The sequence below is a fragment of the Lagenorhynchus albirostris genome, chromosome 7, assembly GCF_949774975.1.
Source record: "Lagenorhynchus albirostris chromosome 7, mLagAlb1.1, whole genome shotgun sequence".
NCBI classification, from domain to species: Eukaryota; Metazoa; Chordata; class Mammalia; order Artiodactyla; family Delphinidae; genus Lagenorhynchus; species Lagenorhynchus albirostris.
Window position 1 is genome coordinate 95,353,859 of NC_083101.1, and position 15,021 is coordinate 95,368,879.

General features: G+C 38.5%; 1 protein-coding gene across 2 annotated transcripts in view; it reads right to left on the reverse strand.

The window, feature by feature from the left end:
* Window positions 1-15,021, reverse strand: part of ROR2 (receptor tyrosine kinase like orphan receptor 2) — a 217,610-nt gene that overhangs the window by 15,964 nt on the left and 186,625 nt on the right. For both annotated transcript variants that reach the window (XR_009541404.1, XM_060153571.1), the window contains exons 3-4: window positions 13,622-13,909; window positions 12,782-12,812 (exon numbers count right to left, since the gene is read on the reverse strand). Coding sequence is in view for 1 of the 2 variants with exons in the window: in XM_060153571.1 (XP_060009554.1) it covers window positions 12,782-12,812; window positions 13,622-13,909 (319 nt within the window). In the remaining variant the exon portion in view is untranslated. The remainder of the gene's footprint in view (window positions 1-12,781; window positions 12,813-13,621; window positions 13,910-15,021) is intronic.

Here is a 15,021-nt window from a genome sequence, read left to right on the forward strand (position 1 = left end):
AGTGATAAACTCCATAAGCTTCAGGTGATCTGCCAGTAACGTAAGAAGCTGCAGTAACAAAACACTCTTCAGAGGAAGGTAACAAAACCTAGAGTATAAAACACAATGTATGGTGTACAATAAATGTACAAACGACTGGTGTACAATAAAAAATTACCAGGCATGTAAAGAAACAGGGAAATATAACCCATTGTCAAGAGAAATAAACCCAGATGTTAGACTTAGAAGACCAGCACTTTAAGGAAATATAAGTATGGTAAACAATGCACAGAAGAAACCATAATGAAGATATGGGTGATTGCAGGAGAGATGGAAACTGTAAAAGAATCCACTGGAAGAACTAAAACATAGAATCTCCAATAAAACATTCATGGTATGATATTAACAAAAGATTGGATAAAGCTAGGAAAAAAAATTGGTAAACTTGACAGGTCAATGGAAAATTTCCAAACTGAAACAAAGAGAGACAAGAAGATTTACCAAAAATTAAACAGCCTTAGTAAGCTATAGGAAAGTACAGGAGGTCTAACTTATGTACAATCAAATCCCAAGAGGAGGGGAGAGATGCACGGAGTTGGGAAAAAGGTTTGAAGAAACGATGGCCAAAATTTCCCCAAATTTCATTAAAATACAGTAGTAACACACCAACCAAGGAAGATCAGTGAAAAGCAAGCAGAATAAATACAAAGGAAACCACACCTGCTGATGTCACAATCAACTTGCTAAAAACCTAGGATAAATAGAAAAGGGGGGAGATAAAAAATAATGGCTGACTCCTCATCAGAAACAAAGCAAAACAGAAGACAAGGGAATGACAGCTTCAAGGCACTAGCAGAGAAAATGAACTGTGAACCTGGATTCCATACTCAGCAAAAACTTCTTTCAGATAAAAGGGTCTATTAAGCAAAAAGACATAACATGAATGCACCTAATATCAGAGCTTCAAAATATATAAACAAGAATTGATAGAACTAGAGGACAAAACAGAAAAATCCATAATTATAGTTGGAAATTTTAATACCTGACTCTCAGCAATTAACTGAACTAAACAAAAAAAAATAAGCGAAGAAACAACAGAAATATTAACCACCCCCTTGACCCAATGGACATCTAGAACAATATACTCAACAAGACAGCATACACGTGTCAGTGTACATGGCACGTTCACCCAGACAGACGATATGCTCTCCATAAAATAACTCACAATATGTTAAAAAATTGAAACCATAAATTTCTGATCACACAAAATTAAATTAGAAATCAATAACAAAAATATATTTAGAAACTCTCGAACTATTTGGAAATTAAATAGCACACTTCTAAATAACCTTTGGGCTCAAAAAAGAAAATGCAAGAAAAATTAAATGGCATTTTAAATGGAATGAGAATATATAACATATGAGAAATGAAAACAGGATACCCCAAATCGTGGGATGAAGCTAAAAGAGTAATTAAGAGACAACTTTATAGCTTTAAATGCTTAAATTAGATGAGATTTTACACCTTAAAAAGCTGGAAAAAGTGTGTCAAGTTAAACCTGCAGTAATTAGAAAAAAAATATTAATGATGAGAGCAGAAATCAATAAAATAGAAAACAAACAATAAAAAAATCAATAAAGCCAAAAGTTGATTCTTCAAAAGATTAACCAAATTGGTAACACCTAGAAAAAATGATTAATAAAAGAGAAAACACACATTACCAATATCAGGAATGCACAAGGGGACTCACCAAAGACTCTAGAGATGTTAAAGATAATAAATGAACACAGATATATATAACCAACAACTTAGAAAAAATGACAAATGACAATATACCAAAATTAGTATAAATAGGAATAAAACCTCAGAATAGCCCTAAATCTCTTCGAGAACTTGGAGTTGTAGTCAAAAACCTTCCCATGATTAAAACTCCAGCCCCAAATAATAGAAACTGGTGAATTCTGTCTAATATTTAAGGAAGAAACATCAGCAATTTTACACAAACTCTTTTAGAAAATAAAGGAGTAAGAGACACTTTCTAGTTCATTTTATGAGGCAAACATAAACTTGATATAAAAAGCTGACAAGTCTGTTCCATGGACATTATAAGCCAATATGCCCCCTGATCAAAATGGTAACATGCTCCACTAAACAACAGCAAACTGGACCCAGCAAAATAAAAAGACAATATAGAAATGAGTAATGGACCAAACTGGGTCAACCCAGGAGTACAAAGTTACTTCAGCATTTAAAAACCAATCACTGAAAATACAGAGCTAAAGAGAGAAACCATGTAATAATCTCAGTTAATATTTTTTTAAAAAAGCAATTGACAAAACTAACACTCATTCATTATCAAAACTTTCAACAAAGAAAATAACTGTCAATCTAATAAAAAGGGCATCTATGAGAAACCTACAATGAATTTCTTACTTAATGGTGAAATAAGGAACATTTTCCTCTTAGATATAGAAACAAGACAAAGATATCTGCTCTTACCTCTTCTACCCAACATCGCCATGGAAGTCCTAACCATTACAATAAGGAGATAGATAGATAGATAGGGGATGGTAGATAGATAAATGGCTTACAGATTAGAAAGGAAGAAATAAAACTGTCTTCACTCATAGATATCATAATTTACATAGAAAATTCTAATGAATATATTAAAAAATTACAAAAATTAGTATGGATTTAGTAAAGCCACAAGATAAGGACAATATAATCAATTATATTTTTATATTTGAGCACCAATTAGCAAATGAAATTTTTAAAAAATATCATTTACAATAATATTAAAAATACACAGAGGAGTAGTCAAATTCACAGAAAGTAGAATGGTGGGCGTCAAGGGCTGGGGGCAGAAAGAATGGGGCGTTATTGTTTAATGGATACAGAGTTTCAGTTTGGGAAGATGAAAGTGTTCTGGAGAGGGATGTGGTGATGATTGCACAACAATGTGATTGTGCTTAATATCTCTGAATTACACACTTAAAATGGTTAAAATACTTAGAAATAAATCTAATATGTACAAGACTTCCACACTTAAAACTTTGAAACACTGCAGAGAGAAAGGAAAGAAAACCCAAATAAATAGAAATACATACCATGTTCATAGATTGGAACACTCAATAGTTTAAAGAAGTCAATGTTCCCAAAGTGCAATATCACCCCATCAAAATCCTAGCAGGATTTCCCCTCAAATTACCTTTTACTACAAAAAGAAAAATAACTGTATAATGAGAAAACAGATCTTAACCAAGTGAGAAAAATTAACGTCACCAATAAGGGGCAAACTGACATCATGTACCTCCAGATGTGATACCCTGAGAAGGAAATATCACTTACATTATTTCAGTCAAAAATGCATAACCAGATTCTAATCATGAGTGAACATCAGCCAAACTCAAATTTAGAGATATTCTACACAATAACTTGCACTTATCAAACATCTCAGTGTCATGAAAGGTCCAGGAACTGTTGCAGAGTAAAGGGGACTAAAGCAACATGGTAAGGAGCTGTACCCAGGGGCGGGGAGATCTAAAAAGCATTACTGGGACAATGAAAGAAATTGGAGTATGAATGGCAATTCAAAGACATACATCCTGAAGTTGAAGCTGTCGTTCTGTAAGGAAACACTGTTGGTCTTAGGGAATATACACTGAAGTGTTAAAGGGCAAAGGGGTGTAATGAATGCAACCTACTCTCATATGGTTCAGAAAACAATAATAGTTGCAAACAGGCATAGAGGGAATGATAAGTCAAATATGGCAGAATGACAAAAAACTGGTAAACCTGGGTAAAGACATATGGGATTACTTATTACTATTCCTGTGACTTTTTTATAAGTCTAAAGTTATTTCAAAATCAAAAGTTAAAAACAGCCCAGTAGGCACTGTGGTAGAAACTGACAAACAATCTAGAATTTAAATGGAAATGTAAAGGTACTAGAGTAGCCAAAACAATCATGAAAGAGAAGAAGAATGATGGAAAGTTTACACCCCTTGATTTTAAGACTTACTGTAATATTGCAGTTATTAAGACAATGTGGTATTGGAGTGTAAGGATAGATCAATAGAACATAACAGAATTCCAAAATATATCTTCACATGTAGTCAAGTGATTTTCAATAAAGGCACTAACACATTCAAGGGAGACAGAACAGTCTTTTCAAAAATGATGCTGGAACAACTGGATATTTGTATGGAAAAAGATGAACTTAAACGCATTAACTCATACCATACACAAAAATTGTTCTGAAGATGGATCATAGACCTAAACATAAAAGCTAAAATTAAAATGCTTATAGAAGGAATCACAGGAGAATACCTTTATAGTACTGAGGTAGGCGAAAGCAAAGATTTCTTAGACATGATACATAGAAGAAAAAATGATAAATTAGATTTACCAAAATTAAAATTTCCTGATCAGCAAAAGACAGCATTAAGAAAATTAAAAAGGCAAACCACAAGCTGGCAGAAAACACCTTATAATATCTGACAAAGAAACTGTATACAGAAAATATAAAGAACTCCCATAACTCAACAGGAAGACAAACAACACAGTAAAAATTGGACAAAAGGCCTAACAGATACTTCACAAAAGTGCGTCCTTAGAAGATGGCCCCATTTTTAGTGACTGAAGAAATGTAATTAAAACACCATGAATCATCACGATGCAAGACATTAGAATGGCTACAATTAAATGACTGAGAATATCAAATGTTGGTATGGATGTGGAGCAACTGGAACTCTCATACTTTGCTGGTGGCAGTATAAAATGGAAAGATCACTTTGGGGAAGAATTTGGCAATTTCTTATACAGTTTATATATACACATACCAACTGACTGAGCAATCTTACACCTAGGATTTATTCTAGAAAAATGAAAACATGTTCCCCCAAATTAAATATTCATAGCAGTCTATTTATAATTGCTCCAAATTGGAAGTCCAAATGTCCATCAACAGATAATACATTGTAGTATCTTCATACAACAGAATAATTGTCATCAACAAAAAGGAATAAACCCCATAAAGTATTTTTCAGATATTATATTTTGTAGAAGAAGCCAGAAATAAGAGTCTCCCAGGAAAAGGTAAGCGGCACAAGGCAGGAGTTTTTAGTTTTTGTCTGTTTCATTCATTGTTGGACCCCCAATAACTTGAACAGGGCCTGGCACATAGCTGACCCTCGGTATAAATTTGTTAAATAAATGAATGAATGATTTCCTTGAAAATCAGACATCATACTTTATTCCTCCCTACTTTTGATATGAAATACTCCTGCATGCAATTATACTGATGTCATATTTGATGGGCAAAAATGTGAACAGAGCAAATTCATTCATAAAGCCAACACTAACATTCATGTCATAAAAACCCAAGTCAGCAAAACCTTTTAGAAACACTGGCTTTTGCAACGGCCATCTCTAAGGCTAGGATCACATGAGACGCCCAGAGGCAGAGAAACAGTGTCTCCAACACTAATAGTTCATTGGCAAGTAAACGTTTTTCTCTTCTGTCATGTTCAGGGGGCTGGTCCCTCTCACATCAACCTTGGAAGATTGGTGACTTCGGGTGAATTTGGAAGTTGGTGTATAAAAAGCTCTCATTCATGTATAATAGGGCATCATAGCTGATACATGAGTTCAACTTAAAACAAAAAGACTTAGTGGGAGCATTGAATGTGCTGCTACCATCAAGTGCTAGTATTATTACTGCTAAAGCACAAACATTTTCATTTGTGTCACTATATGATCTGAATTTAAAAGAATGTGTGTGTAGTCTCTAATTACTTTAACCATGACTGTGTTTAGCCACTTATCGCCTGTATCATATAATCTTAAAATGAATTCAGTTTCTATCTTTTATTCAAGTTCTGCACTATGGGATTTAAGGGGAGTTACTTTTCCAGAAAAAAGAACCTATCACAACAAGAAGTCATGGAGAAAAAATTAGGTTGGCTTCTCTCCCCCTTCCAACTCAATTTCATTAGGTTGGTGGTTTAATGAATTTAACATCAAATGCTAAATGTTAGCCTTCTGTCTAAGTTAATTTACTTTTACCAACTTGTCAGTAAGGCAGCTTGGTTTCTCCTGAAGTCAGTTTTAATTACTGGCTAGTCAGTTGGCAGTTTCAGGGTTTTTTTTAATAGTGCTATTTTCCTATAATTAGGATAAAGTTTGAACTAGGCTTATGACAATTTCCCAAAGAGCAATGGAAGGAGTTTGAGGTAGAAGATGGCTGAGTTCCATTTAGACATGCAAATTGTGAGATGCCTGTGAGTCATCCGCCTGGAGACGCCCACCATGGGGCTGAACTGGGGGGCCTGGAGATGGGGAGATAAGTCAGACTTGGAAGTGGAGATGTCAGGGTCATGAGCTTATGGGTGGAGAAGGGCTGAAACCTTGGAATTACCTGCAAGTCGTGAAGCAAGAAGGGCTCAGACATGGCCTCAAGGAAAGTGATTTCCCAGCAGCCAATAATTAACGTAACTTTTACCTGCCCAAAAAACAACACATTTTCCTTTAAGCAGACGTTCGTTGAAGCACATTATGCGTGCATTTACTTGTGAGCCATCAGGATAGCCTAGGACAACCAACACAGGAAACATGGAAGCCCTGATGCTCACGCTTCAGGGAGCACCCCGACGCCTTCACCCAACTCTGGTACCACCAGGCTACCCCACCAGTGTACGTATGTGTCTATCATCGTGAAAATAAACCACTTTTTAAAAGAGTAGCTAGAAATGATACCCATACATGAAATGTGAGACTCACAGCCTCACATTAATCCCCTCGCATTACCAAAACTGCTACCTGAGTAAGCTATAATCACCCTGTCTTTGAACCTATGTCTGCAGAGAGACAGCCTGTCCTTGAAGCTTTTGTTCTCCATACACACACCCTCCTCACCCCGCCTTCAAATGGCTGGAAGGAAAAACAATGTTTTAATGGTAATAAATCCCTTAACCTCTGAGGATTTCCACCCTACCCCCCACCTCCTTCAATACACACAAACCAATATCCACCAACACTGCTGGTGACCCTGTGTGTGGATGTGTGAGGAAGAGAGCAAAGAGCCTGGAGGGGATGAGTCATCACAACCATCCCTGTTCACGGTTCAGAACCAACCTCGGCGTGTCGCCATGCTGACATGCTGTACACAGGGATCAACCAGGGCTGTATGATTATTCACTGTTGCAACTCTCCATTTGCAGGTACAGGATATACCACCAGACCAGCAATGAAAGAGCTTTAACTGCTGTGCATTTTCTCAGGAAAATTGGATAAGCTAGTGATATTACAGAGACGAAAACGGAGAACTTGTGGGTAATTCTATTTTAAACCCACTGATATTCCTTCTTTTTGTCTTTGTTCTGGTCAACTTCCAGAGATATCATAAAGGAGTTGAAGGTGAGTCTGCTGAAACATAATTACAGTCAATGGGCAGAAAAAAATCATGGTCACAAAAAAGACAACTGTCAATGGGCTGGTGCCTTAGGCTACGAAGTATCTGAACAAAGCAGGTCATCTGCCAACACAAAGTTAGCAGATCAATTCAGCACAATATTAAAAGAATATCTCACCCTGACAAAGTGTATTTCAGTCTAGAACTGTGAAGCTACCTAGTAATAGGGACTCTATTACATACCGTAATATTAATACGTTGAAAGGAGAAAAACTACACAATCACCTTTGTATCTGAAAAAGTAACTGTAAAAATCAAACTTCTATGCAATTCCAATAAAAATACAAACTGATAAAATTCATATGGAAGAATAAAAGATAACAGTCAAGATAATTTAGAAAAATGGTATAGTAATAAGGTAGCTGTATTAGCCAGCTCAGGCTGCCATAACAAATACCATACCACAGACTGGAGGGCTTAAACAACAGACATTGACTTCTCACAGTACTGGAGGTTAAGTTCAATATCAAAGTGCAACCCTATTTAGTTCCCAGCTTTCAGACGGCCACCTTCTCGCTGTGTCCCCACATGGCAGAAAGGAGAGACAGCAATCTCTGATGTATCTTCCTCTTCTTATAAGGACACCAGCCCTATCAGATCAGGGACCCACCCTTAAGACCTCATTTAACCTTAATTACCTACTTAAAGGCCCTATCTTCAATACAGTCCCATGAAGGGGGGTTAAAGCTTCAATATCTGAATTTGGTGGGGGGCACAATTTAATCCATAGCAATAAGCGAAAATATTTCTCTACATATAGCAAGATATATTACAAAGATATAGTGTTAGAATATTGTGGTATTTTTCCAGGCACAAAAGTTACTAGAACAGAATAGGGAGCCTAGAAGCAGATCCGCATGTATAGAAATTTCACAGATGACAGAAGTGACATTAAATTTAATGATTACAGATGGGGCTATTCATTAGATGATGCCAAGGCACTAGGCCATTGAGATAGGAAAGTATTACAGTAGAACCCTAGCTGCTACCAGCATAAAAATCAATTCTAGATGGAGTAGAAACTGTGTAAAAATTATATCTAGAATATATTTTAAAACTCCTGCAAAAAAAAACTCTTGCAAATCAATATGAAAAAAGACAAACATCCTAATGAAAAATGGACAAAATACAGTCAACTCTGGTTATCTGTGACAGTCATTTTCTATAAAGTTGACACAAACACTGAATTAGCAAATACTGAGCCATTGTTCCTAAGGCAAATAAAGAGATACTTTTCTGCAAGTCTGTGGTCATAACATTTTCATCAACCAATCAATACATAACCTTGTTTTATGTGTGTTTCTGTTTAAAGATGTGTTATTTAATGTGGTTGGTGATTCATTAATACTAAGCTTGGGGCCAACAGCACTGTAACCCATGCTTGAATGAAGCTTATCTAACGTATTTCCTCCACAAGGCACATCACAGCCTTCTGGTGCTTAGGAACATAAGACTGCACTTCAGCACTGTGCTTGGGGCTATTCTAAACAGCAAAATCACCAACGAAAAGCACAAAATGTAAACAGACCCAGAAAAGGACATGTGCACAGCAGGAGAGGTGAAACAAGATGGCAGACCTCAGCTGGGAATGCATGCACTGGGCAACTCAAATTTTTCACTGTTCCGTGCATATCCATGAGTGACCATGGAAACATCCTGAGTACTGATTTGGGGGTTACAAAGAAATTGTACTGAGTAAGAAAATTTGCAAGTATTGAGTCTATAAATAAGAATGGACTGTACTTGAACTGGCAATCCAATGGTTATTAAACCAATACAAATATGTTCAACTTCACTGTGTACTGGTGAAATCTAATGTAAAATTACTATAACTTACAATTGACACCCAAGATATTGGCAAAATTTTGAGTTCTGATAATACCACGTGCTGGAAAACATGGGGAAATAAGAACTCATGCTTTGCTGGCGGGACTATGAAGTCCTTTATCACTTTGGAAGGCAATCTGACCATACATGGTAGAGGTGGGAAGTGAATACCTGCAATTCCACTCCCAGACTTCTACTGCTGGAGGACTCTCGCCCACTGGGACACGTAGACATGGAAAGATGTTTACATAAGATGGTCTGCATCAGTGAAAACAACTAACCTTCACTGAGTAAACACATGGACAATTAAAGTGAGACTGACTCACAGAATGGAGTATTGTATATTTGTTAAAATGAACTTAACCTACATGTATTAACCTGGACTTCCAGATGGACAAACGCCCCTCCTCACCCACCCCTAAAAAAACTGCACTTATATGCTATTTACAAGAGACCTACATAAAACAGAACACAAAAAGGTTGAGGGCAAAAAGTGGGACAGGAATAGTAAAACAGCTTTCTAGCAAGTGCAAATAAAAAGAAAGTAGGTGGAGCAATATTATTGCTAGGCAAAATCGAATTCAAGGCAAAAAGCCTCAAAAGAGACTTAAAAACAAGACAAAACAAAAGCTATATAGTCTCAAACCTGGAGGTATTTAAGAACATAAACTCAAAATTAAAAAAAATAGAAAACTGATAGAAATTGGTAAATCCGAAATAAGTATAGACAACTTTCATATATTTTCAGATATCTGTAACCAATGTGAACAAAAAATATAGACACTTTTAATAACACACTTAACATATGTGATTTAATACATGAACCGAAATACTGTGTACTGGCTACCATCAGAGCACATTTATTTTTTGAAACAACAGGAAATATTCACAAAAATTTACCATATCAAATTGGCCACAAAGAAAATCTCAACCAACTACCAACTGTAAAATACATCCCAAATTCACTGATAATAATACAACAAAAATCAGAAAATAACAAAAAACAAAAGCTTATGTTGCCTGGAGGGGAAAAAGATGTAGCCAAAATGGTATTCAGAGGAAACTTTACTGTCTTAAATGCTTTTGTATGAAAATTTAAAATGACTAATAAAAACTACTTTTTTAAGAAGTCAGAATGACATATAGATCACTTGAACCACTGCATACACATCAGAATGGCTCAACTTAGAAAGACCAACCAGATCAAATGCTGGCAAACAATGCAGTGACCATAACTTTCCTACCTGCTGGTGGAAGTACAGAGTGGTACAATCACCTTAGGAAAAGGTCTGGTATTTCTTACAAAACTCAGCACACACATACCCTATAAGTCAGAACTTTGACCCTAGGTATTTACCTAGCAGAAATGAAAATACATGTCCACAAAAAACTTGTATGAGACTATCCATAGCAGCTTATTCATCAATGTCAAAAGATGCAACCTGCTCAGGTGTCTATCAAGGAAAAACTAACTGATACAGTCACACAAGGGCACACTGTTCGGCAATGAATAGCAGCAGCCTAGTGAAACATGTACAGCATGGATGACTCTCGAGAGAACCATGTCAAGTGAAGGAAACCAGGTTCAGGTGGCTATGTACTGTAGGATTTCATTTCTATGAAGTTCTAAAACACGTAAAGCTAGCTCATGGTAGAAAAAAATCAGAACAGTTGTTGCCTGGGGAGGAGGGGTAGTGACCAGGAAGTTGCATGATGGAACTTTCTAGAGTGATAGGAATGTTCTGTGCCTGGATAACAGTTTAGATTGCAGAGGTTTTTGCATTGTTTGGACCTTATTAATAGAATACTTAAGATCTGTGCATTTCATTGTATAAGTTTTTTTTTTTTTTTTTTGCAGTACGCGGGCCTCTCACTGTTGTGGCCTCTCCCGTTGCGGAGCACAGGCTCCAGACGCGCAGGCCCAGTGGCCATGGCTCACGGGCCCAGCCGCTCTGCAGCATGTGGGGTCTTCCCGGACCGGGGCACGAACCCATGTCCCCTGCATCGGCAGGCGGACTCTCAACCACTGCGCCACCAGGGAAGCCCTGTATGTAAGTTTTAACTCAAAAAGAAGAAACAAGAATAGTAAGTAAGTACACAGATGTTGAACTCTTGTTAATGATTTCCATAATATTTCTAAATGATATCATAATCCATAATGATATCCAAAATATTTCAGGATAAGTGTACAAATATCTGCAAATTATTGTGAAATGAATAAAAGAAAGAAGACAACTGATGAATGGAAACGGATGGAAAGATAGGCTAGCACGGTAAAATGTAAGCTAACACAACATTGTAAATCAATTATACTTCGATAAAATAAATTTTTAAAAAACATAGAAAAAAATTTAATTGTATATAAAATAAAATATAACTATATTTGATATTTATATATTTAATAAATTATACGTAAATTATTTATTTATATATTTTGCAATATATTATATATGTTTATATTATATAATATTTACTTAAATTATACATAAATAGACAACATAAGATATAAACGAAAATAAGAACTCAACTTTTGAATAACTTATACCTTTTTGAAAGCCTCACAGATGTGCCCTGGATACAATTTCTTCTTTTCTCACTCTATGCATGAATGATTATTAAGGAGAAATGCTTGGACACTATGGCTCAGCACAGAAAGTTCTCAAAAATCTGCCTTCTGCAAGTGGCACCTGATGTAAGCTAAGAGGGGCCCCTGCCCACCCACCGCACCCCAATGGCCAGGGTTTACGAGGCAGCAGGGGGACACAGAGAAGCAAACACTGCTTGGCTGACCAGCACAGCGTCTGCACCACTGCTCAGAACTTTCAGACGTGAAGCAAAGGCTTTCTGATATGCCTGAAGAGTAAATGAGGAATCCAACAGCCATGGCTAACCTCGAACACAGGCGTTGAAAAGAGTGATTCTCATGGATGTGTGAGGTCCGGAGGAGAAAAGATGCTACACCGGGAAACAAGAGGCCTGAGTTCACAGCCAGAACCTGCCCGCAGGTGGGTGAAGACCCCTGAGCCAGGCTCTGAGCCTCAGTCTCCTCAGCTCTGAAGTGCGTCTGAGACCCCGCCTATGGTGGAGGTTCCCCGAGGCTTGACGAGCACACATTTTGTAGACTGCAGCTGGCGATGCAGTTAAGGTGGCGCTGGGACTTCAGGGTAACTGCCTCTCTGTTTTAAATGTGTCCAGGACACCAGGGTCCTGGCAGCCCCGGCAACCTGGTCTGTACACTTATACTGCCTCCAGTTGCCCTGCAAGGTCACGATCTCTGATAACAACTAACTATGCCTGCTTTTATGACTTTTTCCCTAACACTCAACATGGAAAATATAACAGTTTTCCATCCAAAAGCAAGCACATTGCCATCCTTGTGTGAAGTCCAGCCAACTTCTAGCAAATTCAGCAGAAACATGTGTTTGCCCAATTTAAAGCCGGGGTTCTTATATAACGGAAGCCCACAAAGAATGAGAAAATGGTTTGAGGAAAGCAAATACTTACTGAAAGTTATGATTTGGGCTGTGTGTTGGACCTAAAGGAAAAGAAAAAAGACAAGTTATTAATACTTCATGATTTGGAATAATTTTTTTTTCCAATCCAGCCCGTGGTAAAGGCAACCGCAGCTCAGGGTGCTCATTTGTGGTGAGCTGTCTTCGGCCTCCAGCTCTGCCCCTGCCCAATATTATACGCCAAGGATGGGGGAAACCACCAAGGATGGAAGGGGTGCTCTGTGTTGATGCAGAAATGTCAGGAGATATTTTGGGAGTTTTTGCTGTCTTTTCTCTCTTCTCATCTAAACTTGTTTCACAAGATCTGTCTTACTGGTGACAGAATGGCTGGGGCATTGCAGGGACCTCCACAGAACTGGGATGAAAGGGACATATTCCTGCCTGCCATTTAATTGCTTCATGCCACCTGTGACAAGCACAAGAGTACAAAATTGTCCTCACACTCTGCTCCCTGCCCATCCTCTGGGCCGGGCTGGGTTTCTGTGGGTGGGTGGGTGGGTGGGTGCCTGTCTGGATTGCCTGGGCTTGAAGTGTGCGTGGCCAGCCTCCCCGTGGGGTGACCTCCTGACACATAGCCTGCCTGAGATTACATTCTGCACTCCAGGTTTACAGACCTCTCCATCTGCGTCTATTTTCTTTTATTACTAGTAAATGGGTAACAGGTTAAGCCAGGATCTCGTGCACAATGGGAAAGACCTCAGGGAAGGGTTTTATTGATTTCCTCTTTGCTGACTTGTGTGTGTTCAGTTTCAAACCGCAAATTAATCTGCTGCTCAGTGGCTGGGGACATTCCTATCTGATAAGCAACACACCGGGGACTGTCCCCACTCACCGAGCCGCACGAACAGGACGCCAGTGGCGGTGATGGTCTTCACCCCATTGGTGGCCACGCACTGGTAGTAGCCGGTGTCCGTCGTGTCCAGGTCCTGGATCCGCAGCCGAGAACCGTATTCCGTCTTGCGGATGATGATGCGCCGGGGCTCCTGCACAACCGGGGCGTCGTTCTTCAGCCACCGCACGCTGGGCGGCGGGTTTCCGGCCACCTTGCAGTGCAGAATCGCTGTCTGGCCTTGGACTATGGTGATATTGTTAACCGGCTCCAGAAAATTCAGAAAGTACCCTGCAAAGGAGAACAGTCAGAGAGGAGCAAACGTCCGTGAGGGCTGGGAGAGAAGGCTGCCTGGGGCTCCTTCTTGGAACTGCTTGGGGAAGGTTTTGATTTTTCTCTCACATAGGTATAGCCCATTCTCGTTATTTGGGGTAATTTTGTTCTAGAATGTTGCCTCAAACACTGAATGAGAGAATATGGACTCACTGCTCCTGGGGAAACACAGGGTTAGGTTCCTGTGAGCCTCTGGTCACAGCATTCTAATCAACCGATCAATAAAGAACCTTGTTTTACTGTGCTCTGTTTAAAGACACCTTATTTAGTAAGTATTGTTGATTCATTAACATTGATCTCACGACCAACAGACCAATAACTTGTGTCTGAAAGAAGCTTATCTAACACACATGCTTTCTCCATAAGGCACATCTTGTGCTTAGGACACCAGACAGCACTTCAGCACCATTATTGGGGGCATTTTAAATGGCAAATTACCAACAAAAAGTACAAAAATGCAAAAAACATGGGACTAAACAGATCACGAAAAGGACATTTGTTTACAGTACGAGTTGGGACATTAGGCAGAGTGTCATTTTGTTCAGGCTCAGCTGGGAATGTGTGCATGTGTGCACTGGGCAATTCAAACTTTTCACTGCTCTGGGCATGTCTATGAATGACCATGAAAGTACTGTGAGAACTGATTTGGCGGTTAAAAATACATTTTAGGTAATAAGCAAACTTGCAAATATGGAATCTGCAAGTAATGAGAATCAACTTTACTTCTTTTTGAAAGCACTAAATCTAATCTCACTAAATTTATGATGCAAATTCATATTCAGAGAGTCCATCCTCCCTCTACCACACCATCAAGCACAAGCCACAATAAGGAAAGTAGGAAAAGAAAGCATGTGACAAAACAGAGATAGCCTCAAAAACAAGCTAATCATTGGTCTGAACAGAACAAAAATAACAAGGTTGAGTGTTGCTGCCCACTGCACCCAGGGCAGGAGCAGGAAGAAGCCGTCCAGGGCTCGCGCACAGGAAGGAAAACAGGGCGTAAAAGTACCTGAAATACAGAGCTAGTGGGGCTGGAAACACTGCCCAGGAACGTGGGGTTCCAGTTCAAC